The sequence below is a fragment of the Pan troglodytes genome, chromosome 2 (genome assembly GCF_028858775.2).
Source record: "Pan troglodytes isolate AG18354 chromosome 2, NHGRI_mPanTro3-v2.0_pri, whole genome shotgun sequence".
Lineage (NCBI taxonomy): Eukaryota > Metazoa > Chordata > Mammalia > Primates > Hominidae > Pan > Pan troglodytes.
Genome location: NC_086015.1, coordinates 52,800,713 through 52,826,006, shown reverse-complemented (window position 1 = coordinate 52,826,006; position 25,294 = coordinate 52,800,713). Strand labels below are relative to the sequence as shown.

At 43.5% G+C, this 25,294-nt stretch overlaps 1 protein-coding gene across 5 annotated transcripts in view; it reads left to right on the top strand.

The window, feature by feature from the left end:
* PRKAR2A (protein kinase cAMP-dependent type II regulatory subunit alpha) overlaps positions 1 to 25,294 on the top strand; it is a 110,953-nt gene that overhangs the window by 55,967 nt on the left and 29,692 nt on the right. For all 5 annotated transcript variants that reach the window (XM_016939862.2, XM_063805070.1, XM_016939863.3 and 2 more), the window contains 3 exon segments: positions 2,596 to 2,679; positions 10,144 to 10,250; positions 20,103 to 20,256. In XM_016939862.2, the coding sequence (XP_016795351.1) occupies positions 2,596 to 2,679; positions 10,144 to 10,250; positions 20,103 to 20,256 (345 nt within the window).

Here is a 25,294-nt window from a genome sequence, read left to right as displayed (position 1 = left end):
GGTACATTCAAATGAAGAGACTCTGTAGCCATTGAAAGTGATGGTACAGGACAGTATGTAATGGCATGGGATGTATGTTTGTGTGAGGTGTATTTTATAGAGCATTTTGTAAATTAAAAAATTTGAAATATATATATTTATTTGTATATATGTATGTATATATAGAAAATTCTGTCTGGAAGGATATACCCCAGATGTTAACAGTGGTTGTGGCAAGACCATGTTTGATTTTTGGGTGCTTTAAAAAAAAAAAAAAAAAAAGTAGTGTTTTAAACTTCTGTACAATTGACATAAATTACGTTTGTTTGTTTGTTTTTGAGACAGAGTCTCGCACTGTCGCCCGGGCTGGAGTGCAGTGACGTGAATTCGGCTCACTGCAACCTCCGCCTCCTGGGTTCACGTGATTCTCCTGCCTCAGCCTCCCAACATAAATTACTTTTATGAGGGCATATATGAACTATCATTTTTAAAAGATTGATGTTATAGATTGGGTGTGGTAACTCACGCCTGTAATCCCAGCACTTTGGGAGGCCGAGGTGGGTGGATCACCTGAGGTCAGGAGTTCGAGACCAGCCTGGCCAACATGGTGAAACCTTGTCTCTACTAAAATACAAAAATTAGCTGGGTGTGGTGGCAGGCGCCTGTAATCCCAGCTACTCGGGAGGCTGAGGCAGGAGAATCGCTTGAACCCGGGAGGCCGAGGTTGTGGTGAGCTGAGATCACGCCACTGCACTCCAGCCTGGGTGACAGAGTGAGACTCAATCTCAAAAAAAAAAAAAAAAAAGATTAAACCTTTAGTGGGCCAGGCACGGTGGCTCACGCCTGTAATCCCAGCACTTTGGGAGGCCGAGGCAGGCGGATCATGAGGTCAGGAGTTCGAGACCAGCCTGACCAATATGGTGAAACCCCATCTCTACTGAAAATACAAAAATTAGCCAGGCGTGGTGGCACCCGCCTGTACTCCCAGCTACTCAGGAGGCTGAGGCAGGAGAATCACTTGAACCTGGGAGGTGGAGGTTGCAGTGAGCCAAAATCGCGCCACTGCACTCCAACCTGGGCAACAGAGCGAGACTCCATCTCAAAAAAAACAAAACAAAACTTTAGTGATCTATTATGTTACCCTTAAATCAAGTTACTCTTAAAATGAGTAACTTATGAAAGATTTCTGAAGTATTCTAATAAACGCTACCATTTTTGTGAATGTAAAAATCATGTAGATTAATTTTTTTATTCTAGTTATTGTAAAATTATCGATGACTGTGAAACAGTTTTTTTCTAATTTAATATCACAAATTAAAAATATTTAACACTATCTTTTTTTTTTTTTTTTTTTGAGACAGAGTTTCGCTCTTGTTGCCCAGGCCGGAGTGCAATGGCGTGATCTTGGCTCACCACAACCTCTGCCTCCTGGGTTCAAGCGATTCTCCTGCCTCAGCCTCTCGGGTAGCTGGGATTACAGGCATGTGCCACCATGCCCGGGTAATTTTGTATTTTTAGTAGAGATGGGTTTCTTCATGTTGGTCAGGCTGGTTTCGAACTCCTGACCTCGTGATCCACCCACCTCGGCCTCTCAAAGTGCTGGGATTACCTGGGATTACAGGAGTGAGCCACCATGCCCAGCTTTTTTTTTTTTTTTTTGAGACGGAATCTTGCTCTGTCGCCAGGCTACAGTGCAGTGGTATGATCTTGGCTCACAGCAACCTCCAACTCCCTGGTTCAGACGATTCTCCTACCTCAGCATCCCGAGTAGCTAGGATTACTGGCATGCGCCACCATGCCCAGCTAATTTTGTGTTTTTAGTAGAGACGGGGTTTATCCATGTTGGTCAGGCTAGTCTCAAACTCCTGACCTTGTGATCCGCCTGCCTCGGCCTACCAAAGTGCTGGGATTACAGGTGTGCGCCACCACGCCCAGCCCTTTTTTTTTTTTTTTTTTTTTAAGATGGAGTCTCTCTCTGTCGCTAGGCTGGACTGCAGTGGCACGATCTTGGCTCACTGCAACCTCCGACTCCATGGTTCAAGCGATTCTCCTACCTCAGCCTCCCGAGGAGCTGGGATTACAGGCACGCGCCACCATGCCCAGCTAATTTTTCTATTTTTAGTAAAGACGGGGTTTTACCACGTTGGCCAAGATGGTCTCGATCTCCTGACATCGTGATCTGCCTGCCTCGGCCTCCCAAAGTGTTGGGATTACAGGCATGAGCCACCTCGCCCGGCCAACACTTTTAACATCTATTATTTCTGGTCAGATTAAAAGATGTACTTTTTCTTTTTTTTTGAGTCGATGCTCAATATTTGTTTAATGAACAAATTTATAACCCTCTGCTTTATGGATGAAGATCCTGAGACTCCCAGGGAACAGCTGACTTGCTGCCAGCCATGTAGTCAGCAGGTAGCTTCAGGGTTGGTGCTTTTCACCCCTATATTACATTGCCTCTCCACCTTTAGCATGCAGCTTGATATTTATGTAAAATTAAAATAATAGAAACCATGCTCTTTAATTTTCCCACTTTTTGGAGAAAGAAATATACCAATCTTTAAGTGGTTATTTTAAAATGGAATAAAACAGTTTCCATGGTTTTATTTGGATTGGCAGGTGATTCATCCTAAAACTGATGAACAGAGATGCAGACTTCAGGAAGCTTGCAAAGATATTCTCCTTTTCAAAAATCTTGATCAGGTAACATTGATTTCTAAAGTATTTTTATTATAATGATCTTTTAGCTTTGCTCCTATTTGTCATTTAAACTTTAATTTTTAGCACCCTAGCCACAGCCGTGTTAAGCATAAAACCTTAGATTCATCTTACATACAGATGTTTTCATTGTATTGACCACTTTAACCCAGGCATGATCTTTCAGATGCCTTTTAGTGCGGTAGTCCCCCTTATCCTTGGTTTTGCTTTCCAGGGTTTCAGTTACCCATAGTCAATGACAGTCCAAAAATACTAAATGGAAAGTTCCAGAAATAATTCCTAAGTTTTAAAAGGCATGCCATTCCGAGTAGTGTGATGAGTCTCATGCTGTCCTGCTCTACTGCCACCCAGAACGCAAATCATCACTTTGTCCCTGTGTATTCATGCCATATATGCCACCTGCCCATTAGTCAGTTAGTCACCATATAGCAGTACTCATATTCACGTAACCCTTATTTTACTTAATAATGGCCCCAAAGCACAAGAGAAGCAATGCTGGCAATTCAGATATGCCAAAAATAAGCCATAAAATGCTTCCTTTAAGTGAAAAGATGAGAGAAACTTAAGGAAAGAAAGGAAGAAAGAGAGAGAGAAAAGAAAGAAAAGAGAGGGAGAGAGGGAGAGAAAGAGAAAGGAAGAGAGAAAGAAAAGGAAGAAAGGAAGGAAGGAACAAAAGGAAGGGAGGGAGAGAGGGAGGGAGGGAGAAAGAAATTGTATGCTGAGGTTGTAAAAATCTATGGTAAGAATGAATCTTCTGGCTGGGTGCGGTGGCTCATGCCTATAATCCTAGCACTCTGGGAGGCCGAGGTGGGTGGAGTTCAAGACCAGCCTGGCCAACAGTGAAATTCTGTCTCTACTAAAAATACAAAAATTAGCCAGGTGTGGTAGTGTGCACCTGTAATCCCAGCTACTCAGGAGGCCGAGGCAGGAGAATTGCTTGAATCCAGGAGGTGGAAGTTGCTGTGAGCTGAGATCGCACCATTGCACTCCAGCCTGGGTGACAGAGCAAGACTCTGTCTTAAAAAAAAAAAAAAAAAAAAAAGAATAAGAATGAATCTTCTATCTGTGAAACTGTGAAGAAGGAAAAAGAAATTTATGCTAGTTTTGCTGTCGCACCTCAGACTGCACAAGTTACAGCCACAGTGCGTGTTAAGTACTTGGTTAAGATGGAAAAGGCATTACATTTGTGGGTGGAACAGAAATGTGTTCCAATTGACATCAGTAGGGTTCAACACTATCTGTGGTTTCAGACATCCACATATCCCCTTGGAACATACTCCCCATGGATAAAGGGAGGACTGCTGTATTTTTCTGAGCTGCTTTGGCGCTTTCTCCAAGACAATACTGATAATTTGAAGAGCATGCAGTTTTGTCATGTTGCAAGGAAATGCTCAGATTTGCATGACCCTGGCTTAGTTAGGAGGGTCTGAATTTATCCTACAAAGAGATTGATCTTTCTGAAGATGCTGGTATGTAGTTCCCTTCATTGATAATAGTTAACTCACTGGCTTACCACAGTGTGTAGTAAGTGCTTCTTAGGAATGGTGTGTTTCTGCAGGGCCTAGCATAGGATCTATGACCTGGGCCTGTCCTCCCTCTCTTGGTGGTAGAAATAAAGAACAAGGGCTATCTCCTGATAGGTGTCCTAGTACATTTGGGCTGCTATAACAAAATACTGTAACCTGGGTGGTTTATAAACAGTGGAAATTTCTCACAGTTCTGGAGTCTGGGAAATCCAAGCTCAAGGTGCCAGCAGATTTGGTGTCTGATCAGGAGCCCACTTCCTGGTTCGTAGATAACCATCTCTGTGTGTTCTCACATGGTGGAAGGAGGGAGGGAGCTCTCAGGGTTTCCTTTATAGGGGAACTAGTCCCATTCATGATCCAATCACTCTCTAAAGGCCTTACCTTCTAATACCATCACATTGGGAGTCAGGCTTTAACATGAAATTTTGGGGTGACATAAACATTTAGTTCATAGTAACAGAGAATCTTCAGATTTCCTGTTTCTTCTCTATTCTTCTCTACTGTTTCTTCTCTACTTTGAAGGCCACACATTAAAAGAATGAGGCCAGGCATGGGGGCTCACGCCTGTAATCCCAGCACTTTGGGAGGCTGAGGCAGGCAGATCATTTGAGGTCGGAAATTCAAGACCAGTCTGGCCAACATGGTGAAACCCCGTCTCTACTAAAAATACAAAATTTGGCAGGGCACGGTGGCTCACACCTGTAATTCCAGCACTTTGGGAGGCCGAAGTGGGCGGATCATGAGGTCAAGAGATGGAGACCATCCTGGCCAACATGGTGAAACCCCGTCTCTACTAAAAATACAAAAATTAGCTGGGCGTGGTGGCGCACACCTGTAGTCTCAGCTACTCGGGAGGCTGAGGCAGGAGAATTGCTTGAACTGGGGAGGTGGAGGTTGCAGTGAGCTGAGATCATACCACTGAACTCCAGCCTTGGCGACAGAATGAGATTCCATCTCAAAAAAGCTAAAAATTTAAAATTAAAAACATTTAAACATTTAAAACCGCATGAATGGCTAAGGTGCTAGGCCTATTGAGGAGTCCCAGAATGTGCAGAGACAGGAAGGCTGGAATTAGATTTCCTCTGTTACCCAGCTCCTACCAAAAAGGCTTCTGAAGACATTTCCACAGCCCTCCTTAGGAATCTGGGCTGGTCAGATATGAGCTTACAATGCATCAGTCAAAGGAGTTAACTAACCTTGGTGTCTGTAAACCAGACTAATAACCGTGTGGTTTACAGTAATAGCCAGAGCTTTACTCAGAGCTTGTTAGTTTGAGACTGAATGAGACAAGGACCATGAGCTCAAGGAAAGGCTGGTTGTGAGAAACAGTGGTCTGTGTTAGCTGTTTTCCCTGGAAGACCCATCCATGTAAATGGAAAAGGGGCTTGCTTCTTTATCTGTGAATAAAACCTCTTGTAAATTTTATACCATTAAAGTTACTATAAGGAAAGTTTCTATGTCAATCTAACAGTTTTCTTAGAGTTGTAGAATACCATTTGAGTGTTGAAAAGTTATAACTTGGACGGTCACGGTGGCTCATTTCTGTAATCCTAGCACTTTGGGAAGCCAAGGAGGGAGGATCATCTGAGGTCAAGAGTTTGAGACCAGCCTGGCCAAGATGGTGAAACCCCATCTCTACTAAAAATACAAAAATTAGCCGGGCCTGGTGGCAGGTGCCTGTAATCCCAGCTACTTGAGAGGCTGAGGCAGAAGAATCACTTGAACCCAGGAGGCAGAGTTTGCAGTGAGCTAAGACCACACCATTGCACTACAGCCTGGGCAATAAGAGTGAAACTCTGTCTAAATAAATAAATAAATAAATAATTACTTTTCTCAATAATGCCTTTTTTCTGGTAGAGGATCCAGTCCAGGATCCCATGTTAGATTTAGCAGTTATTTCTTCTTAGTCTCCTCCAATCTGTGGCAGTTTTCAGTCTTTACTTGTCTTTCATAATCTTGACACTTGTACTCTTGACACTAGTACTCTTGAAGAGTACTAGTTAGTCATTCTATAGAATGTCTCTTCATTTGAGTTTGATGTTTCCTCATGATTTTGGAATATGGTTATATATTTTTGGCGAGACTACCACAGAAATTATATTGTGTCCCTCTGAAAGCATCATATCAAGGGGCCCATGATGTCAGTATGTCTTATTGCCAGCAATGTTAGTTCATTCCTTTTTATTGCTCAGTAGTATTTCATTGCTCAGAAATACCAATTTATCCATTTTTCTGTTAGCGAATACTTGGTCTATTTCTAGTTTTTAGCTATTATGATTAACACTATCAACATTTTGTACAAATCTTTTTGTGACCTTTTCCCCCAAGTTATCTTTTTTTAAAAATTTTTTTTTATTTTTTATTTTTAGTAGAGATGGGGTTTCACCATGTTCGCCAGGATGGTCTCAATCTCCTGACCTCGTGATTCGCCCGCCTCTGCCTCCCAAAGTGCTGGGATTACAGGCATGAGCCACCGCGCCCGGCCCCCAAGTTATCTTGAGTAAAGTACCTGAGAGGAAGATTACTGAGTCATAGGATAGGTATATGTTTGACTTTGTAAAAAAATCTGCCAGATCAGCCGGGCGCGATGGCTCATGCCTGTAAACCCAGCACTTTGGGAGGCCGAGGCGGGCAGATCACCTGAGGTCAGGAGTACGGGACCAGCCTGGGCAACATGGTGAAACCTCCTCTCTACTAAAAATACAAAAATTAGCTGGGCATGGTGGCACACACCTGTAATCCCAGCTACTCGGGAGGCTGAGGCAGGAGAATCACTTGAACCTGGGAAGCAGAGGTTGCAGTGGGCCGAGATCGTACCACTGCACTCCAGCCTGGGTGACAGAGCGAGACTCTGTCTCAAAAAAAACAAACAAACAAACAAAAAAAAAACCCAAAAAACTGCCAGATATTTTTCATAGTAGTTTTACCAGTTTGCATTCCTGTCCACAACATATGAGATTTCAGGTTGCTTCATACCCTTACTAACATTTTATAGTGTCAGTATTTTTTCTGATTAGTATATTTGTTTCAAATTTTAAATTTATTTCCCAAATTTCTATTTTTAAATTTTCAAAATTACAGAAAATTCAAAAGAATAATAACGTGAATACCCAGATGCCCTTTACTTAGACTGGCCAGTTGTTAACATTATACCACATTTGCTTTTTCTCTTGTGTGCAAGTTTATGTACAGAGAAAAAGAAAAGAGGAGTGTATATAAAATGCTTTTCTTTTGTTCTGAGCCATTTATGACATCATGACCCTTCACCACTAAATATTTAGGATGTATTTTCCAGGAACAAGAATATTTTCTGGCTGGGCAAGGTAGCTCACGCCTGTAATCCCAGTACTTTGGGAAGCCGAGGCAGGTGGATCACTTGAGGTCAGGAGTTCAAGACCAGTCTGACCAACATGGTGAAACCCTGTCTCTACTAAAAATATAAAAATTAAGGCCGGGCCCGGTGGCTCACGCCTGTAATCCTAGCACTTTGGGAGGCCAAGGCGGGCGGATTACCTGAGGTCAGGAGTTCAAGACCAGCCTGGCCAACATGGTGAAACCCCGTCTCTACTAAAAATACAAAAATTAGCTGGGCATGGTGGCACATTCTGTAATCCCAGCTACTCAGCAGGCTGAGGCAGGAGAATTGCTTGAGCCCGGGAGGCAGAGGTTGCAGTGAGCCGAGATCGTGCGACTGCACACCCGCCTGGCCGACAGAGCGAGACTCTGTCTCAAAAAAAAAAAAAAAAAAAAAAAAAAAAATTATCCAGGCCTGGTGGCATGCGCCTATAATCCCAGCTATTGGGGAGGCTGAGGCAGGAGAAATCGCTTGAACCCAGGAGGCAGAGGTTGCAGTGGACCAAGATCGTGCCACTGCACTCCAGCCTGGGTGACAAAGTGAGACTGTCTCAAAAAAAAAAAAAAGAATATTTTCCTATGTTAACACAATACCATTTAATAAACCCAAGAAATTTAATGTTGGTATAATATAAAATCACCTAACAACAGTCCATACTCAGATTTCCCGTTTTCCCAGTAAAGTTCTGTATAGCTTTTTGTTTTGTTTTTCAATCCTGAATCACATACAGTAAGTCTTCGCCTAACATCATGAATCACATATAGTAAGTACTTCAACATTGTTGGTAGTCTTGGAAACTGCAACTTTAAGCAAAACAACCTATAATGAAACCTTTTTTTTCCCTCATCAGTGTTATAACTGTGTTATTTGAGGACCTTCTATACATTGTTTTGCTTAAAGTCACAGTTTTCAAGAACCTATCAACCACATTGAGGACTTACTGTATTTCATTTGGTTGTCATGTTGTTATTTTAGTCTCCTCTAACCTAGAAATGCTCCCTTTCCGCCCCTGTTATTCTATATCTCATGACACATGTGTTTGAAAAGTCCAGACTAGAAGAAGAAAAGTTACTCAGAACAAGCGGCTTCCAGCAGGCAACCCACAGGCTAGGTACAGATGTCTGTGTTTGGTCTGTATTGAACATGAAAATTTAAATTTATTGCCAGTGTTTAAATAGGAGATTTCTGGCAACACTGGGCTCACATTCCAGTCAGTGTGGGTAACACGTCAGTTGCAAGCCATCCTTTGTAGTATTTGTTAGCTTATACAGTATTCAACGCACGTGGAACTAAATACACTTTTTGGTGATACTCAATTATCTTGGTAGTACAGTCACTCTGATAGAACATAAAATCACATGGAATTATGCAGTCATAAAATTATTCTCTTTTCAGGTCTTCAGTCTACATTTCTCCAAAGAGAAAGTCTCTTTTTTTAATTGAACCTGGTATTCTTTAGTGACTTCCTAATAATTACTGATTTCCCTGACAGGGATGCTGGCCCCAGACTGAGACCATTGTTTCATTAGAATTTAATAGTATTATTTTCTTTTCATTATACTTATTGACATAGTTGATGTCTGGTTATGGCAGGCAATATTTGTAAGTAATTGTATGTGCTGTATGCAAATGAAGCAATATTAGCTGTCTTATAATAGATCTCATTTATTGAGTATCTGTTGTTTCATAAATACTTTCCTAGGTTTTTTTCCTTTGGTCATAAAAATTGATGACCTGGAATCTTTGTTATACCCTTTTTACATATGAAGAAACTGGAGTTCACCGGACATGGTGGCTCACGTCTGTAATCCTAGCACTTTGGGAAGCCAAGGTGGGTGGATTACATGAGGTCAGGAGTTCGAGACCAGTCTGGCCAACATGGCAAAACCCTGTCTCTACTAAAAATATAAAAATTTGCCAGGCGTGGTGGCACAGGCCTGTAGTCCCGGCTACTCAGGAGGCCGAGGCAGGAGAATCGCTTGAACTCGGGAGGTAGAGGTTGTGGTGAGCTGAGATCACACCACTGCACTCCAGCCTGTGTGACAGAGTGAGACTCCATCTCCAGAACAAAAAAAAACAAACAAGATACTGAAGCTCAGTGAGGTTAAGTGATGTGTTTCGCTAGTCAAAAGTTGTGCTGTTCCAAAAGATAACCTCTAAGGCCATAGCAGCCCTTTAGATCTGATGCTCCTGTTACGGTCAACAGCTGTAGGAAGGTGGCAGCATATGACTTTACACATGACATAGTGGAGCCGTCAGGCAGGTGACAGTCATGTGGGTGTGGCTGGGAGAACATGGACCATAATTTAGATAATATTTTTGTGTAAATTTTGGGAAGCTTTTTCAAAACAATACTGCCTCAGAAGACTTGCCAGTTTGCTGTCTGCTGAGGTACATGGAGGTGCAAAGCTGAATGGTCCCAGGAAAGCATTTGTTTCAGACAACCTTTAGGTTTCTGTTTGAATGTGGAGACTTCTGTTACATAGTCACAAATTGAGATAATTATGGTCACTGCTTTTTTTCAGCATATGTAAAGGCTATTTTTTTCTTCTTATGCATACCCTGCAGGAACAGCTTTCTCAAGTTCTCGATGCCATGTTTGAAAGGATAGTCAAAGCTGATGAGCATGTCATTGACCAAGGAGATGATGGAGACAACTTTTATGTCATAGAACGGTAGGAGATGGAGCTTTGAAATTGTGTGGCCACACTTAATCGGATTCATGACTCAGGGCAGATGCTTTATCCTATTCTGTATTCAGCCCAGAGAGGCTAAGGGCCAGGTGAACAAGCTTCCCAAAGCCTTGTGAGAGTCCACAGCTTGTCCCTCTCTACCAGTGCTGTCCTGAGTCCTCAGCACAACTCATATTTGAAGAGCAATCATTTAGAGTAGAAAGTCTCCTTTAGGCCAGGCGCAGTGGCTCATGCCTGTAATTGCAGCACTTTGGGAGGCCAAGGCCGGTGGATCACTTGAGGTGAGGGGTTTGAGACCAGCCTGGCCAGTATGGTGAAACCCCGTATCTACTAAAAATACAAAAATTAGCCGGATATGGCAGTGCATGCCTGTAATCCCAGCTGCTTGGGAGGCTGAGGCTGGAGAATCACTTGAACCTAGGAGGCTCACGCCTGTAATCCTAGCAAAGGTTGTTGCAGTGAGCTGAGACCCCGCCACTGCACTCCAGCCTGGGCAACAGAGCAAGACTCCATCTCAAAAAAAAAAAAAAGAAAGTCTCCTTTACAGTTAGTAAGGAGTGCAGGGTGTGCTTTATAAACATATTATTTGCCAGTGTCAAGTGAATTGATTCCTTGAAGAATTAGCCATGGTACTGTAGTCGTTTGAATGTTTGTATTTGAGCCTGATTTTACTCATGAATACACTGCCCTGACCTTAACCCCTCTGGCTCAGATCTAAGTATTAGGAAAAGATGAAATATTTGGGCTTGACCTGCTCACCCTACTGTGTCCTAACCTCTTGAGTTTAGTATCCTCTGGCTGGTGGCAGTGAGGTGGGTGTCCTTCTGATCTCTTTAGTCCTGAAAGAAACACTCTCACTAGAGTTTAACACCAGTAAGATATTGCTTCACCTGATATCTTCCATTAATTTAAAAATAAAATGGTTTTTGGAGCTAGATAATAAAAAGGAAACAAAAATATTTTTTTATCTTAATTTCAGAGTTACAGAAAAGTTAAATAGTGCAAAAAATTAATCATAGGCCTGGTGCAGTGGCTCATGCCTGTAATCCTAGCACTTTGAGAGGCCGAGGCAGGTGGATCTCTTGAGGTCCGGAGTTCGAAACCAGCCTGGCCAACGTGGTGAAACTCCATCTCTACTTAAAAAATACAAAAATTGGCCAGTCGCAGTGGCTCATGCCTGTAATCCCAGCACTTTGGGAGGCTGAGGCGGGCAGATCACGAGGTCAGGAGTTCGAGACCAGCCTGGCCAACGTAGTGAAACTCCGTCTCTACTAAAAATACAAAAATTAGCTGGGCGTGGTGGCACACGCCTGTAGTCCCAGCTACTCGGGAGGCTGAGGCAGGAGAATCGCTTGAACCTGGGAGGCAGAGGCTGCAGCAAGCTGAGATCGCCCCACTGCACACCAGCCTGGGCAACAGTGTGAGACTTTGTCTCAAAAAAAATAAAAATAAAAAAGTAACCAGGCGTGGTGGTGTGCACCTGTAATCGCAGCTACTTGGGAGGCTGAGGCAGGAGAATTGCTTGAACCTGGGAGGTGGAGGTTACAGTGAGCCAAGATAGTGCCACTGCACTCCAGCCTGGGTGATAGAGTGAGACTCAGTCTCAAAAAAAAAGAATTGTAAATACAGGTTCCCTAGGTTAGCGTTCTACTCCCTTTGCTTTATTAAGTTGTTGGCAAGGCTGGGCGTGGTGGCTCACACCTGTAATGCTAGCATTTTGGGAGGCTGAGGTGGGTGGATCACTTGAGGTCGGGAGTTCAAAACCAGCCTGGCCAACATGGTGAAACCCCAGCTCTACTAAAAATACAAAAAAAAAAAAAAAAAAAAAAAAATTAGCCAGGCATGGTGGTGCACACCTGTGGTCCCAGTTACTTGGAAGGCTGAGGCGGGAGAATCACTTGAACCCACAAGGCAGAGGCTGCAGTGAGCTGAGATTGTGCCATTACACTCCAGCCTGGGTGACAGAGTGAGACTTCGTCCCCACCACCAAAAGAAAAAAAAGTTGTTTTAAGTTGCACATATAATGCCCCTTTATCTCTGAATACCCCAGTGTGCATTTCCTAAAAAGGATATTCTCTTACTTTAGTACAGAACAATTATAAAAAACACAAATTAACATTTATACAATACTACATCTAATGTATGCACCTTATTCAAATTTTTCTAATTATTCTCATTTTTAAGATTCTTTTAATCTCCATCAAATAGCTGTACTAGATACATTGGTTGCCTTTCTTCTTGAGCCTTTTCTTATTTAGATTCTTGAACAGAAAATACTCTCCCTCCTTGAGTAACCTTTGGGTTCTTGCTACCTGTGACAAATTATTACACTCAGAGGAAATTTTTTTTTTTTTTTTTTTTTTTGAGACGGAGTCTTGCTCTTTCGCTCAGGCTGGAGTGCAGTGGCGCGATCTTGGCTCACTGCAAGCTCCGCCTCCCAGGTTCACGCCATTCTCCTGCCTCAGCCTCCCGAGTAGCTGGGACTACAGGCGCCCGTCACCATGCCCGGCTAATTTTTTGTATTTTTAGTAGAGATGGAGTTTCACCACGTTGGTCAGGCTGGTCTCGAACTCCTGACCTCGTGATCTGCCCGCCTCAGCCTCCCAAAGTGCTGGGATTACAGGCGTGAGCCACCACCCTGTCCAAAGGAAATGTTTTCTTTACTCTAAATGCTGATTTAGGGTAAAGATGACATAAATAATATCTTCTCGGAGAAAAGACTTTTGTCTTCATCTTTTATGCTAATACTTCTTACACAGAAATTCTACAAGTAATGACAGAATAGGTTTTTTTGTTTTTTTTGGGCGGGGGGACGGAGTCTCACTCTGTCGCAAGGCTGGAGTGCAGTGGCATGGTCTCAGCTCACTGCAACCCCCACCTCCCAGGCTCAAGTGATTCTCCTGCCTCAGCTTCCTGAGTAGCTGGGACTACAGGTGCCTGCCACCAAGCCCAGCAATTTTTGTATTTTTAGTAGAGATGGGGTTTCACCATGTTGGCCCTGATGGTCTCGATCTCTTGACCTCGTGATCCACCCACCTCAGCCTCCCAAAGTGCTGGGATTACAGGCATGAGCCACCGCACCCAGCCCAGAATAGTTTTAAAATAAAATTATAAATATAATACAAAACTATATATTTTATTTATTTATTTATTTATTTATTTATTTATTTTGAGACGGAGTCTTGCTCTGTTGCTCAGGCGGGAGTGTAGTGGTGCAATCCTGGCTCACTACAACCTCCGCCTCCCGGGTTCAAGCGATTCTCCTGCCATAGCCTCCTGAGTAGCTGGGATTACAGGCACCCACCACCACTCCCAGCTAATTTTTGTATTTTAGTGGAGATGGGATTTCATCATGTTGGCCAGGCTGGTCTTGAACTCCTGACCTCAAGCAATCCACCTGCCTTGGCCTCCCAAAGTGCTGAGATTACAGGTGTGAGCCACCATGCCAGGTCTATATTTATAATATAATAAAATTATATTACCACCTCCAGCAGCCACCTTTCCCCTTTGCCCTGCTGTGTACTCCCCTACGAAGACAGAGGTCCCATTGGGCACTTATGATCTGGGAAATAAGCATCCACCTGTACATGTCCACAACTTAAAGACTGAAATGCCTTTGTACAGAAGGAATGATTTATTTCATATGTAAACAAAAGGGGTTATTCTTTGTACAGTGAAAGTGGTGAATAAGAGCCTGGCACAGTGGTTTGCACCTGCAATCCCAGCACTTTGGGAGGCCAAGGTGGGAGGATTGTCTGAGCCCAGGGGTTCAAAACCAGCCTGGGGAAGATAGTGAAACCTCATTTCTACAAAACATTTTTTTAGGCCGGGCACAGTGGCTCACACCTGTAATCCCAGCACTTTAGAAGGCCCAGGTGGGCGGAGCACTTGAGGTCAGGAGTTTGAGACCAGCCTGGCCAACATGGCAAAACCTCATCTCTACTAAAAATACAAAAAATTAGCTGGACATGGTGGTGGGCGCCTTTAATCCCAGCTACTTAGGAGGTTGAGGCAGGAGAATTGCTTCAACCTGGGAGGTGGAGGTTGCAGTGAGCCGAGATCATGCCATTGCACTCCAGCCTGGGCAACAATAGTGAAACTCCATCTCAAAAAAAAAAAAAAAAATGCAGGCCGAGCACGGTGGCTCACGCCTGTAATCCCAGCGCTTTGGGAGGCTGAGGCGAGCAGGTCACAAGGTCAGGATGTCGAGAACATCCTGGCTAACATGGTGAAACCCCATCTCTACTAAAAATAAAAAAATTAGCTGGGCATGGTGGCATGTGCCTGTAGTCCCAGCTACCTGGGAGGCTGAGGCAGGAGAATAACTTGAACCCGGGAGGCAGAGGTTGCAGTGAGTGGAGATCATGCCACTGCACTCCAGCCTGGGCGACAGAATGGGACTCCATCTCAAAAAAACAAAACAAAACAAAAACACACAAAAAAGCATTTTTTAAAAAATTTTCCAGGCATGGTGGCGCATGCCTATAGTCCCAGCTAATTGGAAGGCTGGGGTGGGAGGATCACTTGAGCCCAAGAGGTTGAGTCTACAGTGGGCAGTGATCATAACACTGCACTCTAGCCTGGGGGACAAAGTGAGACCCTGTCACAGAATAAAAAGAAAAGAAAAATGAATGTGGTGATAAACAAATAGGAAAGAGCTGAGCACAGTGGCTCACACCTGTAATCCCAGCACTTTGGGAGGCCGATATGGATTACTTGAGACCAGGAGTCCGAGACCAGCCTGGGCAACACAGTGAGACCGCTGTCTCTGCAAAACAAAAAAGAAAGATTATCGTTCAAGTAAAAAGGTACAGTTCCTGACCTCAAAAAGTTCATGGTCAAGTTGGAGAGACAGACCTTTCAATAGATAATTATTACATAATGTGGTGGTAACAATGATAAAAACATATGCCCCATTATATAGAGGATGACCTGAATGGGAAAGGTCGAGCGGCTCTCTGCAGTGCTGCTGCCTGAAATGAGTTCATGTCACTTCCAAAGTTAAATGCTAGTGTCCGGAGGAGACGCTAACAACACTGAATTCTATGTTTCCTATTTATAAGCTTATTTTGCCTTGTCTATAAAGGCCTAGGACAGGTCAGCTTCCCTACTGAGTGGTAAGCTCCCCTGAGAGCAGGGTTGGTGGCACATTCTCTGCTTTTCTTTTAATACATGATATTTAGTGATTTTGTCAGACAGTTGGAAGTTCTTTGTAGGAAATTTAGAATATAAAAAAATAAAAGGCCGGGCGCGGTGCCTCACACTTGTAATCCCAGCACTTTGGGAGGCTGAGGTGAGTGGATCACAAGATCAGGAGATCGAGACCATCCTGGCTAACACAGTGAAACCCTGTCTCTACTAAAAATACAAAAAATTAGCCGGGCGTGGTGGCGGGTGCCTGTAGTCCCAGCTGCTCGGGAAGCTGAGGCAGGAGAATGGTGTGAACCCAGGAGGCGGAGCTTACAGTGAGCCGAGATCATGCCACTGCACTCCAGCCTGGGCAACAGGGCGAGACTCCGACTCAAAATAAAATAAAATACAAACAGGATAGAAATTAATTTAGGCATAATCTGATTACCAGTGTATGATTCCATTATTTTTTCCATGCTTTACTGTTGAGATCAGACACCTCACCCAAAATTTGGTTAAGATGTCAAGACTGATGACACTACATATACACTAAAAGGGTATGAAAAGGTTTATTACTCACATATTGAGCCTTTTTAGAGAGAGCAGGGCAGGCTCCCAGACAGATCCAAAAATGACTTCAGATAGCAGGCGAGATGACTGTCTTGGGATTTATGGTGGTTAGAAGGTGGGATTAGGTGAGGGTACTCTTACACAGGGGCTGGCATTTGTGTTGATTGAACTCCCCGTCAGCACCAAAGGAGGGAGCACCCAGGCTTTCTTATCAGCTTGCCCAGATATGGGGCAGAAGAGGAAGGGTTTGAAAGCTGTCAACAATCAAACATCAAAAATGGAGTCGACTAATGGAGTTATCTTTACATAATTTTTTTTACATTAAATCATACATTGTTGTGTGATTTAATTTTTTAAATCTGTTTTAAGCATGTTATGGAATATAGCATTCTGTTATTATTATTTTGAGATAGAGTCTCACTCTGCCACCCAGGCTGGAGTGCAATGGTGCGATCTTGGCTCACTGCAACCTCTGCCTCCCAGTTTCAAGTGATTCTCCTGCCTCAGTCTCCCGAGTAGCTGGGATTACAGGCACATGCCACCACACCCAGCTAATTTCTGTATTTTTAGTAGACACAGGGTTTTACCATGTTGGCCAGGCTGGTCTCGAACTCCTGACCTCAGGTGATCTGTCTGCCTCAGCCTCCCAAAGTGCTGGGACTACAGGTGAGCCACTGTGCCCAGCCATACTCTGTCATTATTATTTTATATATATATATATATACACATACACACACACACACACAGGCGTGAGCCACCATGCCTAGCCTCTGTCATTATATTTAATGACTCCAGGATATATATAGAAACATGTATTTGACCCATCTCCTATTATTAGCAGATGAAATTACTTATAGTTTTTACTATTATAGATATTACCTGGTGAAATCCTGGCAATTAAATCTTTTGCAGTATCTTTGATTATCTCTTTTGGAATGACTAGAAATGGAATTGCTATATCAAAGGGTCTTTTTAAGGCATTTGCTATAAGTTTTAATTACCTTGCAGAAACTGAAAAGTTTATGTTTCCCTCAGTGGTATGTTGAGAGTGCCTATTTCTGCAAATGCTTGTCAGTTCTGAATATTTTTTCCTTAGCAATTATTGCCAATCACTAGATAAATAATTGTATCATTTGTTTGTTTGTTTGTTTGTTTGTTTTGAGACTGAGCCTCTCTCTGTTGCCCAGGCTGGAGTGCAATGATGCGATCTTGGCTCACTGCAACCTCCACGTCCTGGTTTCAAGTGATTCTCCTGCCTCAGCCTCCCGAGTAGCTGGGATTACAGGCACCTGCCACCCACCCAGCTAATTTTTGTATTTTTAGGAGAGACGGGGTTTCACCAGGTTGGCCAGGCTGGTCTCGAACTCCTGACCTCAGGTGATCCACTCACCTCGGCCTCCCAAAGTGCTGGGATTACAGGCGTGAGCCACTGCACCCAGCCTCTGTCATTATTTTTAATGACTCCATAATATAGATAGAAACATGTATTTGACCCATCTCCTATTATTAGCAGATGAAATTACTTATAGTTTTTATTATTATAAATATTACCTGGTGAAATCCTGGCAATTAAATCTTTTGCGGTATCTTTGATTATCTCTCTTGGAATGACTAGAAATGGAATTGCAATATCAAAGGGTCTTTTTAAGGCGTTTGCTATATGTTTTAATTATCTTGCAGAAACTGAAAAGTTTATGTTTCCCTCAGTGGTATGTTGAGAGTGCCTATTTCTGCTTGTTAGCTCTGATTTTTTTTTTTTTTAGCCATTATTGCCGATCAATAGATAAATAATTGTATCGTTTTGTTTGTTTGTTTGTTTGTTTTGAGACAGAGTCTCGTTCTGTCGCCCAGGCTGGAGTGCAATGACGTGATCTCGGCTCACTGCAACCTCTGCCTGCAGGTTTCAAGTGATTCTCCTGCCTCAGCCTCCCGAGTAGCTGGAATTACAGGCACCCGCCACCCGCCCAGCTAATTTTTGTATTTTTAGTAGAGACGGGGTTTCACCAGATTGGCCAGGCTAGTCTCGAACTCCTGACCTCAGGTGATCCACCCACCTTGGCCTCCCAAAGCGCTGGGATTACAGGCTTGAGCCACCGTGCCCGACCTGCTTTGTTTTAATCTTTGTTTTAACAGACTATGAAAGAAAACCCATGCATTCATATCAATACCTACAGCAAAGCATTTGACAAAACTCAACATCTTTTTGTGATGAAAATGCTCAGTAAACTAGCAACAAAAATAACTTTCCCTAACTAGACTAAAGGCATTTATTAAAAACCTACAGCTAATGTCATATTTAATGGTGAAAAATTGTTTTTTCTTACAACTCAGAATAAGGCAAGGATGTTTGCTTTCACCACTTCCACTTAATATTGTACTGGAGGTTATAGTCAATGCAATAAGGCAAAGAAAGGAAGAGAGGGAGGGAGGGAGGCAAGGAAAAAAGGAAGAAAGAAAGAAAGTGTGGCATAGTACACAATGAAATACCATTTGACCATAAAAAAGAAAGAAGTCATGTCATTTGTAGCAACATGGAGGTTGCTATATTAAGGTAAATAAGATAGGCACAGGAAGACAAATACCACATGTTCTTGCTCACATGTGAATGCTAAAGAACATTGATATCGTAGACATAGAGAATAGAATGATATATACCAGAAACTGAGAAGGGTGGTGGGTGGATGAAGAAAAGTTGGCTAATGGGTACAAACATACAGTTAGATAGAAGAAATAAATTTTAATGTCTTGTTTTTTCCTTTTTGTGGAGAGAAGTCTCCATACGTTGCCCAGGATTGTCTCAAACTCCTGGGCTCAAGCAACCCTCCCAGTTTAGCTTCCTAAAGTGCTGAGATTACAGGTGTGAGCCACTGCACCTGGCAAGTTCTAATGTTTTATAGCATGATAAGGTGACTATACTTGGGTGACAATATTTAGCATATTTCAAAGTAACTATTAATAGAAGAGAGGACATGAAATGATACTGACACATAGAAAGGACATATATCCAAGGTGATGGATACCCCAGTTACCCTGACTTAATCATTACCCATTCTATGCACGCAACAAACACTCACATGTACGCCATAAATTATGTAAAATATTATATATTAATAAAAGAAAAAAAATTAGGCCAGGCATGGTGGCTCATGCCTTTAATCCCAGTACTTTGGGAGGCTGAGACAGGAGGATTGCTTGAGCCCAGGAGTTCCAGACCAGCTTGGGCAACATAGTGAGACCCCATCTCTACAAAAATAAAATATTAGCCAGGTGTGGTGGCACATGTCTGTGGTCACAGCTACTCAGGGGGCTGAGGTGAGAGGATTGCTTGGGGCCAGGAGGTGGAGGCTGCAATGAGCCATGATTGTGCCTCTGCACTCCAGCCTGGGTGACAGAGCAAGACCCTGTCTCAAAAAAGTATATATGTCAAAAAATATATATATGTGTATATATATATTTATGTGTATGTATATATGTGTGTGTGTGTATATATATATATATATTTAAGTTAAAGATGGGGGAAAAAAAGGAAGGGGCATATAGATTGGAAAGGAAGTATTAAAACTTTGTTTCAGGTGACATGATCCTCTATGTAGAAAATTCCAGCCGGGTATGGTGGCTCACACCTGTAATCCCAGCACTTTGGGAGGCTGAGGCGGGCGGATCACGAAGCCAGGAGATTGAGACCATCCTGCTAACATGGTGAAACCCTGTCTCTACTAAAAATACAAAAAAATTAGCCAGGCATGGTGGCACGTGCCTGTAGTCCCAGCTACTCGGGAGGCTGAGGCAGGAGAATGGCGTGAGCCCAGGAGGTGGAGCTTGCAGTGAGCTGAGATACCGCCCCTGCACTCCAGCCTGGGTGACAGAGCGAGACTCCGTCTCAAAAAAAAAAAAAAAAAAAAAAAAAAGAAAATTCCAAGGATGCCACAAAAAGGCTACTAGAATTAATAAGTGAGTTTAGCAAGGTTATAGGACACAGTACAAAGTCAAAATACAAAAATATGTTTTTTTTATATACTAGCAAAGTTCCATTGGAAATCTCTTAAAACAACATTTTCTATTATATGTACCTGCCAGTTCTTAACATTTATTATCAGAAGTAACTAATGAAATTATTCTTTGTCATTCTTCTAGGGGAACTTATGACATTTTAGTAACAAAAGATGATCAAACCCGCTCTGTTGGTCAATATGACAACCGTGGCAGTTTTGGAGAACTAGCTCTGATGTACAACACCCCGAGAGCTGCTACCATTGTTGCTACCTCAGAAGGCTCCCTTTGGGGACTGGTGAGTGAGAGAAATCGTTCCCCTTGCAAGGCACAGTATTAATTCCCTTTCTGTGTCTCTGTCCTTGGGCTGTTGATTTACACTATATCTTACAGCCATCCTGGCTAACACGGTGAAACCCCATCTCTACTGAAAAATACAAAAAAAAATAGCCAGGTGTGGTGGTGGGCATGTGTAGTCCCAGCTAGTTGGGAGGCTGAGACAGGAGAATGGCGTGAACTCGGGAGGTGGAGCTTGCAGTGAGCCGAGATCGCGCCACTGTACTCCAGCCTGGGTGACACAGCGAGACTCCATCTCAAAAAAAAAAAGCACTTTATTGTGACATCTTGATGTTAAATTAAGAGTGCTCCTGAAAGAGATACAGTGACTTAAGGATAGGTCACACACTTGGGGACTCAATGATTGAAAAACTCAAGAACAGATTTGTATAGGGGAATAATAAATAATGGGGGCCAGGCACGGTGACTCACACCTGTAATCCCAGCACTTGGGGAGGCCAAGGCGGGAAGATCACTTGAGGTCAGGAGTTCGAGACCAGCCTGAGCAACATGGTAAAACCGTGTCTCTACTAAAAATATGAAAATTGGCCAGTCATGGTGATGGGCGCCTGTAGTCCCAGGAGGCGGAGGTTGCAGTGAGCCAAGATCACGCCACTGCACTCTAGCCTGGGCGACTGAGCAAGACTCCATCTCAAAAAATACAAAATCAAATAATAAGCCTGGTGCTAACTACTGGTTCAGACCAAGATGGAATAGCCCTATTCCATGCTAGTGTTCTCACTTAAAAACTTAAACACACACACAAACAACTATGGACATAATAGAGCAAACATAGGAAGACCCTGAAAGGTGGAAAGAAGAAGGCAGACTATCTAGGGATATTGGGGCTTGAGGAAAGACATGACAGTGAGTTCCCAGGTTCCCATATATCCCAGATGGGGTGCTGGAAAGCCTGAAATCCAGATCTTCTAACAGGTATATTCAACAAAAGCAAAACTCCATCTCAAAAACAAAACAAAACAAAAGAACGAACAGCTAAACAGAAAATCAGCTAGTGTCAGCTAGGATATAGAAGAACTTAACACCATTAATTAACAAAAGCTATCTGAAATTTATAGAACACTGCACACAGCAACAACAGAATGAACATTTTTTTCAAGCCCATGGAACATTCACCCAAATAGGCCATATCCTGGAATATAAAATAAAACTTAAAAAATGTAAAAGATTTGAAATCAGGCCAACCACAGTGGCTCAAGCCTGTTATCCCAGCACTTTGGGAGGTTGAGGTGGGAGGATTGAGTCCAGGAATTTGAGACCTACCTGGGCAGCATAGTGAGACCACATCTCTATTTAAAATTTTAAGAAATAATGAAAATTTAAAGAAAAAATGAAATCAGAATGTGTTCTCCAACTACAATTGAAAGAAAGAAACTAAAAATCAATAACAGATCTCCAGACACTTAGAAATTAAATAACATTCTTTTTGGTGTGAGCAGGGGCTAACTGCAGCCTTGACCTCCTGAGCTCAAGCAATCCTCCCACCTCAGCCTCCCAAGTAGCTGGGACTACAGGTGTGCACCACCACACCTGACTTTTTTTTTTTTTTTTGTAAAGACAGAGTCTCACTATGTTGCTCAGGCTGGTCTTGAACTTCTGGGCTCAAGCAGTCCTCCTGCCTTGGCCTCCCAAAGTGCTGGAATTGTAGGCATGAGCCACTGTGCCCAGCCAAATAACACATTCTTTCTTTTTTTATTTTTTGAGATGATCTTGGCTCACTGCAACCTCTGCCTCCTGGGTTCAAGCAATTCTCCTGCCTCGGCCTCCTGAGTAGCTGGGATTACAGACGTGTGCACGTGTGCCACCACGCCCAGCCAATTTTTGTATTTTTAGTAGAAGTGGAGTTTCACCATGTTGGCCAGGCTGGTCTCGAACTCCTGACCTCAGGTGATCTGCCCACCTCGGCCTCCCAAAGTGCTGGGATTACAGGCAAGAGCCACCGCACCCGGCCAAATAACCCATTCTTGGATAATCTCTAAGACCAAGTCTCGATGAAAATTGAAAACTGTATATTGAGCTGTAAAACCACCTGCTTTGTGGCTGGGGTATGAGGATTAAATACATGGGCATAAGAGAAGTGACTCCCTTAGTGCCTGGTACAAGGTGGGTGTTCACAGAATGATGGCACAAGCTCCCCATGGCCATGGTGCTACTCACCACCCTTCTTTTCCTGAGACTTCCTTTCCTAAGACTCCTATTCTTTCTATTTCCTTGCCTTTGGCAGTCGTTTCCTCTTCTCCTTGCTTTCTTAGGTCAGTGACCTATCAAGATATCCTTTTGGCCTCTACTTTTCTCCTGTTCATTCACTTGCTTTGCAAGCCCAGACTCTTCCAAAGCTTCAATACCACCTCTAGGAAAGTAACTCACAGAAGGTCCTCTCCAGCCTGACTTCTTCTTTGGGCCTCACAAGGCCTTGGAAATGCCTTCTGAGGTCGAAGTAGGGAGGATCTGGTGTCGTCACTGAGTTTTTCAAGTTGGATCCTACATTCCTGCTTTTATAGTGGGCAGCTGCCATCACGGCCCCTATATGTAGTCTCTTTTGCTTTCTCTTGCTTTATTGAAAGTCAATAGAAGGTTTCCTGGGAAATTCCTGCAGTCACAGGAGAGAGTAGCACTCCTTTTCTCTTTTGAACTTCAGGGGTGTTTGCTTGCCTCTGACCACTTGCTGCCTGTGGGAATTTCCTCTTCACTGCTCGATTGGATGCTCATCAAAGGCTATGTTGATGTCTGGTGCTTTTTTTATATTCTCCACAGCCATGGGAACTGGCCTTGCACCACATGAAAAGAGAGTTTTGGGAAGTGTTAAAGCATGCGTAAAAAGGGGTAGAACCAGCTGGGTGTGGTGACTCATGCTGTAATCCCAGTACTTTGGGAGGCCACGGTGGGCAAATCACATGAGCCTAGGAATTCAAGACCAGCATGGGCAACGTGGTGAAACCCTGTCTCTATGAAAAATAAGAAATTAGCTGATGCGGCGGCACATGCCTGTAGTCCCACCTACTTGGGACGCTGAGTTGGGAGGATCACCTGGGCCCAAGAGGTCAAGGCTGCAGTGAGCTGTGATCATGCCACTACACTCCAGCCTGCTGAGTGACAGAGTGAGACTCTGTCTCAAAAAAAAAAAGTCGCTTGCTGGGCGTAGTGGCTCGTGCCTGTAATCCCAGCACTTCGGAGGCCAAGGTGGGCAGATCACCTGAGGTCAGGAGTTGGAGACCAGCCTGACAAACACGGAGAAACCCCGTCTCTACTAAAAAATACAAAATTAGCCGGGCATGGTGGCGCATGCCTATAATCCTAGCTACTCCGGAAGCCAAGGCAGGAGAATCACTTGAACCTGGGAGACGGAGGTTGCGGTGAGGCAAGATTGCGCCATTGCACTCCAACCTGGTCAACAAGAACGAAACTCCATCTCAAAAAAAAAAAAGTCGCTGTAAGAGATATTTGTTGTGGTCGGGCGCAGTGGCTGACGCCTGTAATACCAGCACTTTGGGAGGCCAAGGCGGGCGGATCATGAGGTCAGGAGATTGAGACCATCCTGGCTAACACGGTGAAACCCCGTCTCTACTAAAAATACAAAAAATTAGCCGGGCGCGGTGGCAGGCGCCTGTAGTCCCAGCTACTCAGGAGGCTGAAGCAGGAGAATGGCGTGAACCAGGGAGGCGGAGCTTGCAGTGAGCCGAGATTGTGCCACTGTACTCCAGCCTGGGTGGCAGAGCGAGACTCTGTCTCAAAAAAGAAAAAAAAAAAAAAAAAAAGATATTTGTTGTTTTCTCTTTAGTTAGAAATTTGTTGTTGTTGTTGTTTTTGAGATGGACTCTTGCTCTGTCATCCAGGCTGGAGTCCAGTGGCATTATCTCGGCTCACTGCAACCTCCGCCTCCAGGATTCAAGCAATTCTCCTGCCTCAGCCTCCTGCATAGCTGGGATTATAGGCATGTGCCAACAGTACTGGCTAATTTTTTATATTTTTGTTAGAGATGGGAATTCACCATGTTGGCTAGGCTGGTTTCGAACTCCTGACCTCAAGTGATCCACCCACCGCAGCCTCCCAAAGTGCTGGGATTACAGGCGTGAGCCATGCGCCCAGCTGAAATATTGTTTGCTATTGCAATTGTACTAATCTTTGTTACACTGTAGGTGGATTTGTAAAATATTGGGAGTTAACTTTGCTGCCCTCTGTGTGTTTATTTTTAAATATTTATTTATTTATTTATTTTGAGACGGAGTCTCTGTTGCCCAGGCTGGAGTATAGTGGTGTGATCTCGGCTCACTGCATCCTCTGCCTCCAGGGTTCAAGTAATTCTCGTGCCTCAGCCTCCCAAGTAGCTGGGACTATAGGTGTACACCACCATGCCCAGCTAATTTTTGTATTTTTAGTAGACACGAGATTTCACCATGTTGGCCAGGCTGGTCTCGAACTCCTGACCTCAAGTGATCCACCCACTTTGGCCTCCCAAAATGCTGGGATTATAGGTGTGAGCCACTGTGCCAGGCCTTTTATTTTATCTATCTATGTATCTATGTGTGTGTGTGTGTCTGTCTGTCTGTCTGTATCTATCTATCTATCTATCTATCTATCTATCTATCTATCTATCTATCTATCTTTTGAGACGGTCTCACTCTGTTGGCCAGGCTGGAGTGCAGTGGTGCTCTCACACCTCACTGCAACTTCGCCTCCCAGGGCTCAAGCAATCCTCCCACCTCTGCCTCCCCAGTAACTGGGACCACAAGTGCACGCCACCACGCCTGGCTAATTTTTGTATTTTTTGTACAGATGGGTTTCGCCATGTTGCCCAGGCTGTTCTCAAACTTCTGGGCTCAAACAATCCACCCACCTCAGCCTCCCAAAGTCCTGGGAATACAGTCGTGAGCCACTGTTCCCAGCCTGTATGGGTTTTTTTAAAATAAATAAATAAATAAAATATTGGGGTTTTCTGTTTTTGTGGGGTTTTTTTGTTTGTTTTTTTTTTTGAGATGGAG